The sequence below is a fragment of the Tenrec ecaudatus genome, chromosome 4 (genome assembly GCF_050624435.1).
Source record: "Tenrec ecaudatus isolate mTenEca1 chromosome 4, mTenEca1.hap1, whole genome shotgun sequence".
NCBI lineage: Eukaryota > Metazoa > Chordata > Mammalia > Afrosoricida > Tenrecidae > Tenrec > Tenrec ecaudatus.
In genome coordinates this window covers 10,754,895-10,770,598 of record NC_134533.1, presented here as the reverse complement: position 1 = coordinate 10,770,598, position 15,704 = coordinate 10,754,895, and the positions used below count along the sequence as shown (strand labels likewise).

The 15,704-nt window shown below is 47.3% G+C and overlaps 1 protein-coding gene across 3 annotated transcripts in view; it reads left to right on the top strand.

Annotated features, from left to right (window-relative positions):
* Window positions 1-1,258: 1,258 nt before the first annotated feature.
* ASRGL1 (asparaginase and isoaspartyl peptidase 1) overlaps window positions 1,259-15,704 on the top strand; it is a 32,644-nt gene continuing 18,198 nt past the window's right edge. Inside the window, exons 1-3 of one of the 3 annotated variants that reach the window (XM_075545620.1) lie at window positions 1,259-1,282; window positions 2,056-2,262; window positions 15,380-15,522. In XM_075545620.1, coding sequence (XP_075401735.1) covers window positions 2,073-2,262; window positions 15,380-15,522 — 333 coding nt within the window. In that variant the 5' untranslated portion in view covers window positions 1,259-1,282; window positions 2,056-2,072. Of the gene's footprint in view, window positions 1,283-1,520; window positions 1,688-2,055; window positions 2,263-15,379; window positions 15,523-15,704 lie in introns of those variants that run through there. The other 2 variants (XM_075545618.1, XM_075545619.1) reach the window with 2 other exon arrangements.

Genomic DNA, 15,704 nt, shown 5'->3' with positions numbered 1-15,704 from the left:
GGAGACCTCGAGAGCGAGAGCAGAAGCCAACTTTATTGCTAAAGGCTTTATAACTATTTAGGGGGGCGTGATTACAGGTAACCACACGTCACAGGAAGGGGCAGCACAGTAGGCATACACATCATAGGAAGGGGATGTACAATAGGCATAAACGTGGCAGGAAGGGGATGAGCTAGGGGTGTGCCCATAGGAATGGTGGGGCGGGGAGACTAGAGGTATACATGTGACAAGATGGGCAGACCCTAGACTCATGATGGCAGCCTAACTTTGGTCACCCTTGAGTGGGCTTGACCTCCCTGGGCTCTCCTTCAGGAAAACAATCTACTATCCTTATCAGAAGGAGTGGGTCCTACTTGTTGTGGGATAAACAGTAGTGACTGCTTGCACTGGATGGCTGATAACCCTTAGGGAGAATAGCCCCTGACCTACTTCTGTTGACCTCCAAGTGCATAATCATTTGCCACCTGTAGCATGCAGCTAAGTTTGGGATACATTTGGGAGAGACAACTTGGGAGAAATCTTTCTGTTTCCCACACAAGCTCTTCACCGTTTTTGCCACCAGGGCGCCTCAGTGCTGGCCTACCAGTCATAAAGGGAGCCCAGCTGGTGCGACAGTTCAGAGCTTGGTTGCTAACAGAAAGGTTGGCAGTTCAAACATGCCCAGAGGCTTTGCAGGGGGAAAAAAAAGATATCATGATTTACATCTGTAAAGATTAAGGCTGTGGGGAGGAGGGGTTTTAACATGGGGTGACTGTGAGGGTAAATTTTACTGACTCCATGGCTCCCCCAAACAAAAACAATAACCTAAAGGTTCGCAGCTGGAACCCACTCAGCAGAGGCTCTGAAGAACGCCCTAGTTCACAGTCAAGAAATTCCTCGCTCTGAAATGTAACCATCGAGAAAGATAACCAAGCCAAACTCACAGTCACTGAGTGGATTCTGATGCAGAGACCAAGTCAAAGAAGATAAACACCGTTTCTCCATTTCTACGGTAAGGTGGGAAGCACCGTTTCCACAGCGCCTTGTTCCCGTTCACAGTGAGAAATTTCTTTCCCCTTTGGGTGAAAGTGGCTGCAGGTTGGGTCCCCTTTTCTTCCGAGCCCTCTCCATGGCCACTAAGGACAACTGCGTGGGCCTGAAGGACTCCGGGCCAAACTCGCTGCCCTTGAGCGGACTCTGACCGCGCTGCGCTGGGGGTGGGGGGGTGGGGGGGAGTCTCCAATGAGCAGAAAGCTTCCGTCTTCTCCTTGGCGCGGCTGATGGTTGAGAAGGACAGAGCTCGGTGAGCGACCAAACCCTGGCACACCCCTCCCCCGATCGCGTCCCCAGCCCCATGCCCCCCCTCCCCCGTCTAATAAGGAGGAAGGTGCCCAGCAACCAGCTAGGAGGCTCGCGTGGGTGGGTGGCCGAGGGCCCAGCGGGGCGCAGAGCACAGCCCGCCTCCGCCCGCGCCGCGTGGCCAGCGGCGTGTGCGCGCAGCCGCGAGTCCGAGGTCCACGGCCACTCCCCGAGGTCGGGGGCGCGCTGGCCCCGCCCGCGCGCGCAGGCGCACAAACGGTTGCGGCTGAGCGGTTGCGGGCAGAGCGGTTTGCAGGAGCGGAATCCCGAGGGCCACCAGGTGTGACCCCCAGCAGCCGCCCTTTACCCTGCGGCAGGCCTGACTTTCCCCCCAGGGACAGGGCTGGAGGTGGGCGACCGTTGCGGGAATCCAGCCCTCGGGCCATCCTGGGCCTTGAGAGGGGAATATTGGGGGGACAGGGACTCCTGCCTGGGGAAACCAGGAGCCCGGGAGGAGGGGCTTGAGCTCTACCCCAGGCACCCAGCCGCCCACCTAGATGCCCCAGACTCAGGTAGACAGCAACGGGAGCGTGTAGGGAGACACCTGTCTGGGGCTCCCTGAGCTTTTAGTGCCAAGTTCACCCCGAGGCCCTCCCCCAACCCCAGGCTCAGTTGCAGCCTCTGACTCAAAACTGCTGGAATAGAAACGAAATCTCCCCTAAGACGGTTTAGGCCCAGGCTGGAATGATGCGCTGACCTTCCCAATCCCTCCTGCAGGATCGGTCTCTGAGGACATGGACCCTGTGGTGGTGGTCCACGGAGGAGGAGCCAGTGGAATCACCAAGGAACGCAGAGAGTGTGTGCGCCAGGGCATCTTGAGCGCTGCCACGGTGGGTTACAACATCCTCAAGGCGGGGGGCAGCGCAGTGGATGCTGTGGAAGGAGCCGTGGTCGTCCTCGAAAACGATCCTGAGTTCAACGCAGGTAGATGTCCCTGCAGCCAGGAAGTCCAAGCACCCCGTGATCTCGTGTGCTGAGCCCGCCTTCCTGGTTTTTGCTTTGTTGCTGCTTTTGTTTTTTACAAATTGAAGGATGGTGACAACCTTAGCCTAGAGCAAATTTGGGTTTTTTTAAAGATCATTTTAACCGGGGGCTCTTACAGCTCATATAACAATCCGTACATCCCTTGTATCATGCATATTTGTACATATGTTGCCATCAATCTTTAAGCATTTTTCTATTTAAGCCCTTGATATCAGCTCCTTTTCCCCCCTCCCCTCCCTTTCCCACTCCCACCCTCGAGACCTCTTGATAAAGTATTAATATTTTTATTCTCATATCTTACTCCCACCACTGTTTCCCTTCCCCCATAATTTCTGTTGTTTATCCCCCGCTGTGTGTTGGGGGGATATGCATTGACCATTGTAATCGGTTCCCCCTTCCGACCTACTAAGTTCACCGCAAAGATAAAACAGGGCCAGGACAGAGAGAAGGAAAAGGAGGAAGTTTATTCTTCACTTCCGGGGTGAGATTCACGGAAGTCTTGCTGCCCGTGAGGGAGGGCGGAGCAGAGAGGGAGAGAGAAGGTCCAGGGTGAACTCCATGCCCCAAGAAGTCTCACTTATCTGTGGTGGGTCAGAAGGGTAAGCAATAAAGGAAGGTGGTAGAAACCACAGGTGAGCCAACAAGGAGGAAGAGGGTAGGAGCTACAGCTACAGGGGCTCCAAAAGGCCCCATAAAAATTGCAAGGTAGGGTGGTGTTTTGAACATTCTGCCTGATGCCCAGCAGATGGCTCAATCATCTGGGGCTCTTTGAAGTCAGCTGTCTAGGCAGATTTTTTTCTAATGTCCTCTGATGAATACCTGACCCAACACTCCCCTCCTGTCCTCACCTTACTCAAACCCTCCTGGTACCACTACTCCCATTTCTGTTCCTGAGGGGTTTGTCTGACCTGGACTCCGTGTGTTGTGAGCTCTTATCTGTACCAGTGTACAGCCTCCATTCTAGCCCCAAGTGGAAGGCAGGACTCAGGTCATGATAGTGGGGGGTGAGGAAGCCTCAAGGAACCAGAGGAATATTGTGTTTCATCAGTGCTATACTGCGCCCTCATTGTGACCCCTTCCTTGTGACCCTTCTGTGAGGGGATGTCCCATTGTCTACAGATAGGTTTTGGGCCTCTGCTCCAGGGTCCCTTGTTCTCAACAATATGTTGGATATGAACTGCTGACGTTGTGTATAAACTGCTGACCTTGTGTATAAACTGCTGACCTCTGCAGCAGCTCCATGCTTAATCCACTGTCCCACCTGGGTACTAACCTGCCATTGTCTTTTAGTGTATTTAGACCAGTTGTATTTAATGTTATTAGTGATACATTAGTTTAGGCCACATTTTTATTTTCTGTTGCTCACTGGTTGGGTTGGGCTTTTCCTGCCTTTTGGCAATTCCAACATGTTTTAGAATTCCATTTTTATTACCATTTTATTTGATTACCCCTCATGTGTCAGTTTGTCATACTGTGGTGGTTTGCATGCTGCTGTGATGTTGGAAGCTAAGCCAATACATATTTCATATACCAGCAGGATCACTCATGGTGGGCAGGTTTCAGCAGAGCCTGTAGATTAATTATGACAGGTAAGGAAAATGGAACAGGGTATTTCTGGAAAATGAGTCGGAAACAGAACCCAGAAGAGAGTGTATGCGGACAAACTCTCAACACTAATTGGGAGGCCGGGGCTCCCCACAGAGGAGGGCCTTCATGTTTTTAAGTTGGAGATTATTCCAACATCACATTCTCCTAAGTAAAAGTCAGTCCCCATAATGTCCCCCCATAGTAATGGCAATTTTAAGGTCCTTGCGAGCACATGGTTGCTACTACATATGCTTGAAGATCAACTGCTTAAAGGTATCTGCCTAAAGGTTATCTGCTTTCAAAATCAGTCCTACCATCGAACCCTGAGTAGGGACCATTCCCTTCTGATGAGGATCATAGATTGTTTCCCAGGAAAAGAGCTCAAAGAATCCAAAGTCAAGCCAATTCAAGGACGACCAAGGTTAGGCTGCCATCTTAACTCTAGAACCCACCCATCTTGTTACATATGTACCTTCTGTCACCTGTATGCCTCCAGTGCCGCCCCTTCCTATGGTATGTATATCCCTAGCTTGTCCCCCTTCTGTTATATGTATGCCTCTAATACAGCGATTCTCAATCTGTAGGGGGTTGAACGATCCTTTTATAGGGGTCACCTGATTCATAACAGTAGCAAAATTACTGTTATGAAGTAGCAAGGAAAATAATTTTATGGTTGGGGGTCACCACAACATGAGGAACTGAGGAAGGTTGAAAACCACTCTTCTGATATAACCCCTTCTTGTGCCTGAGATTGCGTAAGCTCAAAAAAGAATATATTACACTGTCTCGCTGCACGGCCTATGTCCCGAAGCAATGGCCGAGGTGAGCACCCCAAAACTTTTATCTGTCTCTTAAATTCGTCCTTTCAGTTACTCTCTCACTCTGGTTCTAGTTGATCTAAAAGACACGAGCCCTTGCATCATTAGCTTGTCTGATGTCTCTTTAATTTACCCCTCAGTGACACAAAAATGCAGGCACTGAAATCCTACGAATACCAGCATGTTAGAGTAAACCAGTCTCTAAAAACTGCAGGGTCTGTAGCGCAATTGTATGGCAATAATCTATAAAGATTATAGTAAAGTCATAGAAGATAGGAGAGAAGATAAAATAAAGGAGTCAGACACATAGTATGGTAGCACACTCACCTCAGTCCCTCTTGGTGGTCCACGTGGAGGTGGGAGACGAGAGGAGAGAGAATATATTTCTAAACAAGGCATATATATACTTAGGGGGCATGCAAGCTCCCCTATTACTTTTGTAACAAGAAGGGGTTGTACCATAGGCAATACATTCAATGGAAGTGGGACGATCTAGGAGTGTACACACAATAGGAAGAGGAGGGACTAGGGGTACACATGTGATACAATGGGCAGATCCTAGATTCAAGATGGCAGTCAAACTTTGATCCTCCTTGAGTTCACTTGACTGTGTCTCTGGGCTCTCCATCAGGGAAACAGTCACGCTCCGTATCAGCAGGGTGTGGGCCCCACCTATGTTGGGACAGACAGTAGTGCCTGATTGCTCTAGTCTAGATGGCTGATGCCTTCAGGGAGATGACTTTTTTTTTAATTAACTCATTTTATTGTGGGTTCATACAACTCTTAATCACATCCATCCATTGTGTCCAGCACATTGTACTTTTATTGCCATCATCGTTCTCAAAACATTTTCTTTCTACTTGAGTCCTTGGTATCAGCTCCTCTTTTTCTCTCCTCCCAGCTGACCTCACAGTGGGCTAGTAATCAAGTCCTAGGCTGGGTATACAGTATGAGAAACCACCTGGGGAAGAAACCTTTTTGTAGCCCACACCAGCAGAACATTATCTGATACTGGGCCAGAAGTTGAGCCTGTCACGCTGGACGGAACTGAAAATAGGACTGATAAAGAGCTCTCTCTTCAAAATAGAATTTAGAGAACCTCTCAGGAACAAATTCGACACACAACACCGAAGGTTGGACAACTTGCGGTATGACATTAAGAACAGCCAACATAAGAAAAGCAAGAGGTCGTTAAAAATACAAGAAAGAAAGGAAAGTCCAAAGTGGATGTCAGAGGAACTCTGAAACTTAAACTTCTTGAAGGCAGAGAAGCTAAAGTGATGAAAGAAATAAAGTAAAAGAGCTGAACAGAACATTATTTTAAATCATTTAATTGGTGGCTTGTACAATTCTTATCACAATCCATACATACATCCATCGTGTCAAGAACATATGTACATTTGTTGCCATCACCATTCTCAAAACATTTGCCTTCTACTTAAGCCCTTAATATCTGCTGCTCATTTTTCCCCTCCCTCCCCACTATCCCCTACTTCATGAACCCTTCATCATTCATAAATTATTATTTTGTCATATATTACACTGTCCGACGTCTCCCTCCCCCCGCCTTCTTCTCTGCTGTCCTTCCCCCAGGGAGGAGGCTATACGTAGATTCTTCTAAGCAGTTCCCCCTTTGTACCCCACATTTTCTCCACCCTCCAGGCATCGCCACTCTCACCACTGGTCCTGAAGGGAGTCATCTGTCCTGGATTCCCTGTTTCCAGTTGCTATCTGTGCCTAAGTACATCCTCTGGTCTAGCCAGATTTGTAAGGTAGAATTGGGATCATGATAGTGGGGAGGGGAAGTAGAGGAAAGTTATATTTTCATCATTGCTACCCTGCACCCTGCCTGGTTCATCTCCTCCCCACAACCCTTCAGTAAGGGGTGTTCGGTTGGGCTTTGAGTCTCCACTCTGCACTCACCCACATTTTCAATTATATGATCTTTTGTTCCTTGATGCTTGCTACCTGATCCCTTCGACAACTCGTGGTCACACAGGCTGGTGTTTCTTCCATGTGGACTTTGTCACTTCTGAACTAGATGGCCACTTGTTTATCTTTTGATAGCTAGATACCATCAGCTTTCTTCACCACATTTGCTTATGCACACGTTTGCCTTCATTGATTGTATCAGGGAGGTGGGCACCCATTGATATGATTTTTAGTTCTTTGATGTCATATAACTGGTCCCTTCTGCACCTTGTAGTCAGACAGACTGGTTTGCTTCTTCCATGTGGGCTTTGATGCTTCTCAGCTAGAGAGCTGCTTGCTTATCTTCAAGCCTTTAAGACCCCAGATGCTATATCTTTTGATAGCCGGGCACCATTAGCTTTCTTCACCACATTTGCTTATGCACACGTTTGTCTTCAGTGGTCGTATCAGGAAGGTGGGCACCCACTGATATGATTTTTATGAACAGGACATTTCAAAGGACAGCTTGTGAAGACAAGGTAACGCATTATAATGAAATACAAGCTGGAAAAATGTCAAGCCTCAAGTTGTGTGTTGAAAGATTCTGTGGACAAAATGTTGAACAAGGCAGGAAGCTCCTAGAACATGGAGAGAATATACAGTGTTTCCGTGCCAAAAAGAATCGCTTGGCATTAAACCGTGTCCAGAAGTAGCTTGTATGATATTGAAAGAAGTCCAAGGTGCCCTGGAGGCAGTTGGAAAAAAATAATAATAAAGCTCCAGGAGCTGGCTGAATATCCACTGAAATGTTTTGACAACCTGATGCAGATGCAACACTGCAAGCATTCATTCGGCGATGCCAAGACATTTGGAAGACAGCTACTTAGCCACCCACTAGAAGAGACCCATTCTTGTGCCCACTGTAAAGAAAGATAATTCAACAGGATTTGAAAATTATTGTCTGATGCCATATCACATGAACGTGAAATCTTGCTAAAGATCATTGAAAAATGGTCACAGGAGTGCAGCTACAAGGAGCTACCAGAAATTCAAACTGGGTTCAGAGGAGGGTATAGAGGGATATCATTACTGCAATCAGATGAATCTTGGCTAACCAGGGAGAATATGAGAAAGATGTTTATGTGGTAGTTATATAATCTATGGTCAGTTTGAGAGGATTACGAGTGAGGGGATAGAGTCTAGCCTGTCAATCACTGTATAGCCAAAGAGGCCTCAGTATGGACATGGCCTTCCCCTGAGGATTCTGGAAATTCCTATATCTCCTCTTTGGAGGTAAGAGGCACACACTCTCTCTACCAACTCCCTTGGAGACTCTACTGACAAGACTCAAGACTCACTCCCTGAGAGACGCTTTATTGACAAGACACATGGCATCACACTTAAAGACCCCATAAGTGGGAGCTGGAGGAGCCATGTGGAGACACCTGCCAGCGCTGAGATGTTTCTACCACCACTGGATCCACAAGACTTTGCACCCATTGGCCTGTGATCTTCTTGCATTTGGTGTCATTGCATGTGTTTTGTGAATCTGAAGAGGACTTTATAGATTGGTATCAGACATATGGGTTAATCTCAGATTTATGGGCTCGATCTGGACTGGGCTGGGGTGTTTTCTCAATATTCAATTGCTCTTGATATAAACCTCTTTCTTATACACATATGAGTGTCTATGAATTTGTCTCTCTAGTCTACCCAGACCAACTCACAGAAGTAGTTCTAGGGCCACTAGGGGGTCTGAATCGGCTCAATGGAAGTGAGAGCGAGGATGCTTCAGGAACCACCTAAGGCAGTGCCATAATTTTGGCCTTAACTATCAAACATATTTAGAAAACGAGAGCGAAGGAAAGACTTGTCTGTACCCATATTTTTGCTCTCTTCTTTGTTCTTTCAAAGAGCCCAGGTGGCTCAGTGGTTAAATGATTGGCTGCTAACCAAAATACCAGTGACTCGAACCCTCCAGCCCTTCGGCGGGAGACATTCGTGATGGCCTGCTTCCATGAAGATTTACAGTCTTGGGAAACTGTGGGGCAGTCCTGAGTCAGAATTGTCTTAGGTTTGCATTTTTAGGTTCTGGTGGTCTTCCTTCCTGATGTTCCAAGATTTCTTCTTTTATGTGTGTGTGTGTGTGTGTGTGTGTGTGTGTGTGTGTGTGTGTGTGTGTGTGTGTGTGAACAGCTTCCTTTAGCCGTTCTGTTAGGGTTGCCTTTTGGCTATAAATCCTCTCAGTTTCTCTTCAACTGAAAAGTGTCCTGATTTCCCCCTTCATTCCTAAAGGATATTTTCACTATGTGTAGAATTGGGGCTTGATCAGAGATCATTTCACTGTGTGTAGAATTAGGGATTGATTAGGGACTTTTTCACGCTATAGAAGTTGGGGTTGATGGAAAGATATTTTCGCTCTATATAGAATTTGGGGTTGATTCATTCTTTTCTGTCAGCACTCAGAAAAATGCGATGCTGCTTCCTCCTTCGGGCTCCTCTGGTTTCTGGTGAGACACCCATGATCGTGGTGGCTGGTTTTTCCTCTGTAGGTCATGGGTGCTACTCTTTGGCTGCTTTTTACAATTTTGTTTGTCTTTAGCTTTTAGCAAGCCGTTTGATGCTGCTGTATCTTGGCATGAATTTCTTTGGACTTAATCCTATGTGGGGTTCACTCGGGTTCTTGAATCTGTAGTTTGTGTCTTTTGACAATATTTCCTCCTTTGTCGCCATGGTAGCTTCTAAGACTTTTCAGGCCCTCCCGCTCTGGGATGCTGATGTCCTCAAGGTTGGCTCTTGCTGTGGTCCCACTGGCTCCAGAGCCCTGCCGCTGCCCCCCGCCTTTCCTTCTCATCTTGCCTTTGGATAATTCTGTGTTCTCTGTGTTCTCTGAAAGACACTAACTCTTTCCTCTGTTTCTGCATCGTGCCATTGAGCCCATCAAGTGCTTTCAGATTCGTTAGTACATTTTTCAGTTGTAAATTTCCCACTTGGATGGCCTTTTTTTTTCCTAATCTTCTGTTTCTTTGCTGTGCCTTTCTTTTCTCTCTCTCTCCATCCCCCCACCCACCCCATGTGCTGCCAGCTCCCTGCTCATGGAAGCATTTCTGTGCAGGCTGTATTTAAACTCGTGGCCGCCCCTTCCGAAGTCTGGGCTCATCTCAGTGCTGGCATCTGCTGTTGTTCTTTTCCCGTTCCGGCTCCTAGCATACTGATGAGGGATTTCCTTTATTTATTTCTTTTTTTTTTTTTTTTTTTTTTTTTTTGCATTGTGGGCATTTGGGGCTACATGTTATAAAATCTTCTACTTCAGAAACCTTCTCTGACCCTGTGCTGATAGGAGAAGGGAAGCTGCCAGCCTGATTCCTGTGGAAGTGGAAGTCCAGGTCCCGCCGGCCCCCCCCCTCCCCCCCCCCCCCCCCCCCCCCCCCCGCCTTTACTGATACCCTCACAGAGGGAGTGGCACCTCAGGACTGCTTTGCTGGAGCGGGAGTCTGGGTCTGCACAAAGGCTCCGTTGTGTTTGTTTGTTCGTTTGTTTTTCATCTCCCGAAGTTCTGTTTGGTCCTTTTCCGGTCGTCCGTATTTCTCCTTAATATGTTCATGTTTCCTCCATGTTCTAGATCTGGGGTGGGGGCACACTTTTGAGATGGAAGCGCCAATCCTCTCCCTCACCACCATTTTAAAAAAATTATTCAAGAGCCAGGAATACATTTTTTACAGATGGCATCACCATGATCTCAATAATAGCCTTTAAATGAAGCTGTGATCGGTTTATTTCCCTTTTCAATTTCACTGCAGTCACGTGGCTGTCCCAAAAGAGCGGCAGCCGCCGCCCACGGCTCGCCAGCCAGTTGGCGGCCCCTGTTCTCGATCATGTGCCACCCAGTTACAGCAGCCACCTCACTGCCCTTGTGTGAGAGTGCTTTCCTGTGTGTCCTTTCTGTCCTTTCTGGGTTCTTGTTTTGTTCTGTTTTCTCCTTATGGGCTATATTTTCCTGTTTCTTTACATACCTGGTGATGCCTGACTAGGTGCCGGACATTGTGAATTTTACCTTGTCAGTGTCAAAATGCCGAATGGTTTGGGTGTTCCTTTGCATATTCATGAGCTTTGTCCTGAGAAGCAGTCTGTTTCTGGGAAAGCGCTCGATCCTTTTGCAGATTCGCCTTTAAGCATTGGTTCTATGGGACTGGAGTCTAGCCCTGGTTCCCCCACAGCTGCAATCCTCATTGAAAGACCCTTCTGAGTATCCCACCTGACGCCCCGTGTGTTATAAGGTGTTGTCCCCTGGCTTACGTGAAGGTGAAGTATTCCTGGCCCTGTATAAATTACGGAGATTATTGCACCCATTTCTGGTGGAGCTATCCTTGTTTTATTTTTCCATAAAAACTAATTTAAAGAGCAAGTCTTTCTTAAATTCTCAGTCTTACAGACTTTTTTTCAGGTTGAATCGTATTATTTAACCCTGCGATAATATTTCTGTAAAACTGGGTTTGTTTGGCAGCTGTATCAGAAAGGAGACCTCGTGACATCGTGAGTTACATATTGAGCTGCTAGCTGTAAGGTCGACAGTTTGAACCCAGGAGCTGCTCTGAGAGAGAATGATGAGGCTCTCTTCTTCTCCTGTAAAGACGTGCAGCCTTGGGAGCACAACTGGGCCCACCAAGCTCAGAGGACCATAGTCCGGCTCCAAGGGCCCAATATACAGAGAGGACCATATAGCCAGCCCCATGGCGAGATGCGACATCCTGCACTGACCCATGGCCCTACATGGGACAGCGCCTGAGACACAGTGGGGGATGTGAGACTGAGCTGACCCCACCACACTGAGGCAAACACTGGGGGCGTGCAATGGAGCGGCGGGGGAAGCAGAGCAAGGAGGTCCCGAGGGAGTATAAAGGATGGACTTTGGGGCCAGGATGTGGCATCCCATCAGACTCATCCAGAAAACACTCCTAAAGGTCAACAAACAGACCTTGAACTATTAACAGGCTTTAATTTCTTTTTTTTTCTGTCTTTTTGTTTTGTTTTTATCTTTTTTCTCTTCTTTTAAATTTTGTATGTCAGTGGCTCTTTTGTTTGTTAGCTTGTCGGTATTGCTGCCATCATCACCATGCTCTTATGTGCCATTTGGGTGCTGTCAAAGCCATCTTCATTTTTATGCACATGTTACTATATCTGCAGGTCCACCTAGATAAGATAGGCTGGACAAACAATGTGAGAAGAAAATAATGGGACCAATGGTCCCGGAGGGACATGAGAGTGTGGGAGGTAGGGGAAGGGAGGAGGTGTTGGCCAACCCAGGGACAAGGGAACAATGAGTTATTTAAAACCAGTAGCAGGGAGGGGGTGGGAGGACTGGTAGGGAGTGACCATGGGCAAGGTAACTGAGAGGAATTACTGAAACCAGAATGTAGGCTGAACATGGTAGTGGGACAGGAGGAAAGCATAAGGAAATTGAAGAAAAGAGTAGGGCATACATAGAAGCCTAAATACAGACATGTACATATGTAAATATATTTATGATTATGGAGGAAATAGATCTATGTGCGTATATTTATAGGTTTAGTAATAGGGTAGCAGGTGGACATTGGGCCTCCTCGCGCACATTCCCTTAACACAAGAGCACCTTGCTCAGTTAAACGGTCATTACATGATACCCACCTTCCCGACATGATCACTGAAGACAGACGTGTGCATAAGCAAACGTGGTGAAGAAAGCTGATGGTGCCCAGCTATCAAAAGATATAGCATCTGGGGTCTTTTTTTTATTTTATTTTAACAATTTATTGGGGCTCATACAATTCTTTTCACAGTTCATACATATACATACATCAATTGTATAAAGCACATCTGTACAGTCTTTGCCCTGATCATTTTTTTCTCTTTTCTTCTTTTACATTTTATTAGGGACTCAAACAACTCTTACCACAATCCATACATATACATACATCAATTGTATAAAGCACATCCATACATTCCCTGCCCCAATCATTCTCAAGGCATTTGCTCTCCACTTCAGCCCTTGCATCAGGTCCTCTTTTTTTTTCCCCCTCCCTCCCCATTCTCCCCTCCCTCATGTGCCCTTGGTAATTTATACATCGCTATTTTGTCATCTCTTGTCCTATCCGGAGTCTCCCTTCCCCCCTTCTCTGCTGTCCCTCTCCCAAGGAAGAGGTCACATGTGGATCCTTGTAATCAGTTCCCCCTTTCCAACCCACTCACCCTCCACTCTCCCAGCATTGTCCCTCACACCCTTGGTCCTGAAGGTATCATCCACCCTGGATTCCCTGTACCTCCAACCCTCATATGCACCAGTGTACAGCCTCTGTCCTATCCAGCCCTGCAAGGTAGAATTCGGATCATGGTAGTTGGGGGGAGGAAGCATCCAGGATCTGGGGGAAAGCTGTGTTCTTCATCGATACTACCTCACACCCTAATTAACCCATCTCCTCTCCTAAACCCCTCTATGAGGGGATCTCCATTGGTCGACACTTGGGCCTTGGGTCTCCACTCTGCACTTCCCCCTTCATTTAATATGATATATATATATACATATATACACATACATATATACATATACACATATATACACATACATACACACACTTATATCTTTTTTTTTTTTTTGCATGATGCCTTATACCTGGTCCCTTGGGCACCTCATGATTGCACTGGCCGGTGTGCTTCTTCCATGTGGGCTTATTTGCTTCTGAGCTAGATGGCCGCTTGTTCACCTTCAAGCCTTTAAGAAGCATCTGGGGTCTTAAAGGCTTTAAGGCAAACAAGTGGCCATCTAGCTCGGAAGCAACAAAGCCCACAGAGAAGAAGCACACAAGCCTGTGTGAGCACGAGGTGTTGAAGGGATCAGGTAGGAGACACCAAAGAACAAAAATCATCATTGGGTGATCAAATTCCCCATATGAATGCTGAAGACGAATGTGTGCATAAGTAAGTGTGGTGAAGAAGGCTGATGGTGCCTGGCTATTGAGAGATATAGCATCTGGGGACTTAAAGACTTGAAAGTAAACAAGCGGCCATCTACCCCAGAAGCAACAAAGCCCACATGGAAGCAGCACACCAACATGTGTGATCATGAAGGGTCGAGGGGACCAGGTTTCAAACATCAAAGGCGGGGGCGGGGGGCGAGATCACATCATCGTGAATGAAGGGGAGTGCGTGATGGGTACCCAATGCCCATCTGTAGACAGCTGGACATCCCTTGCAGAGGGGTAGTGGGGAGGAGATGAGTCACTCAGGGTTCAGTGTAGCAACAATGAAACTCACAACCTTCCTCTAGTTCTTAAACACTTCCTCCCCCCAACTATCATGACCCCAATTCTACCTTGCAAACCTGGTTAGACAAGAGAATGCACAGCGGTACAGATGGGATCGGGAAACACAGGGAATCTAGGACAGATGAACCCCCCAGGACCAGCGGTGAGAGTGGCGATACCAGGAGGGAAGAGTGAAGGGGGGAAGAAAGGGGTACTGATTACAAGGATCTACATATAACCGCCTCCCTGGCGGATGAGCAATAGAAAGGTGAGTGAAGGGAGATGCTGGGCAGTGTAAGATAAGAAAATAATAATTTATAAATTATTAAGGGTTCATGAGGGAGGGCGAAGGGGGAAGCAGGGAGGAAGGGGGAGAGGGGAAAGGAAAATGAAGAGCTCATTCCTGGAACCCGAGTAGAAAGCAAATTTTTAGAATGATGAGGGCAACGAATGTATAAGTGTGCTTCACACAATTGATGTATGTATAGATTGTGATAAGAGTTGTATGAGCCCCAATAAAATGATTTTTTTTAAAGACGTGCCACCTTGGAAACCCACAGAGGCTATCTACTCTGTCCATAGGGTCTCAAAGAGTTAGAAGTGATTCAACAAAGTGGCGCGTTTGTTTTCTAAAGCGTCCAGGCGTGGTGGAGAATCCGTGAGCTGCTTTGGCGGAAGGAAATAGATATGTAATTAATTGACAGCCTTGGGTTGGAGTCTCAACTCTACCTGATAGACTTTTGATCTTGGGAACGCTGCCCTTTTGGTTTCCACGCCTGTTAAATCGGGATATAGTTGGAGCAACTAAGCCTCATCGCGTGCTTCCACAGACCAGGCACTGTCCTCAGTGTTTCATAGGCATTGTCCCATTTTACAAAGAAGGAAGTCGTTAAAAAGAGGCTTACAATTAAGCACAGCTAACCTACAAAGCACTGTGTAGGCAAAGTAGGCGGAAGGGTGCCAGTGCTCACTGCCGTTGTGTCGCTTCCAATTCATGGCAACCCTCCTGGACAGAGTAGAACTGCCCCTGGGGGGTTCCAAGCCTTTACGTCTGTGAGAAGTAGACAGCCTAGTCTTTCTCCCAAGGAGCAGCTGGTGGGTTCCAACCGCTGACCTTGTGGTTGGCAGCTCACTGTACAATCCACTACACCACGTGGGCAGAGAGTAATGAGAGCCCGCCTCAGAAACCTAGTTATCAGGAGACTGTGGCCTCGGAGAGGAGAAGAAACTGGAAAAATGGGCCCCGAGGCCAGATCAGGGAGGACGTCAGATTTTTCATTTTGTAGGCCAAAGGGTGAGAGGTCAGATTTATTATGTCAAGGCAAAAGGCCATGGGGCGACGATGCAGAAATGCTCTGGCAACAGCGTAGAAGACGAATTGGGGGCGGGGGGTAAATTAGAGGTGACTCTAAGGCCATTTTCCAAGGCTTTAATTCTTGCTTTTCAACTTCCTTTTGGCTTTAGGTTGTGGATCTGTCTTGAACGTAAACGGTGACATTGAAATGGATGCTAGTATCATGGATGGGAGAGATCTGTCCACGGGAGCAGTGTCCGCTGTCCGCTGCATAGCCAATCCCATTAAACTCGCACGCCTTGTTATGGAAAAGGTAGATCCTGACTCGGGAATCCTTTTCCTAAGGAATTGCTTTTGCTATTGTCCAGAGACTCAAAAGAGGAGATGTGCTTACAAACCACTGTTCTCCTAAGAATGCACAGAAGAATAGGACATTTGAAGCTTCCCAAACATACCGGAAATCCAAATCTAGTCGCACTGAAACTTGACCGGTCA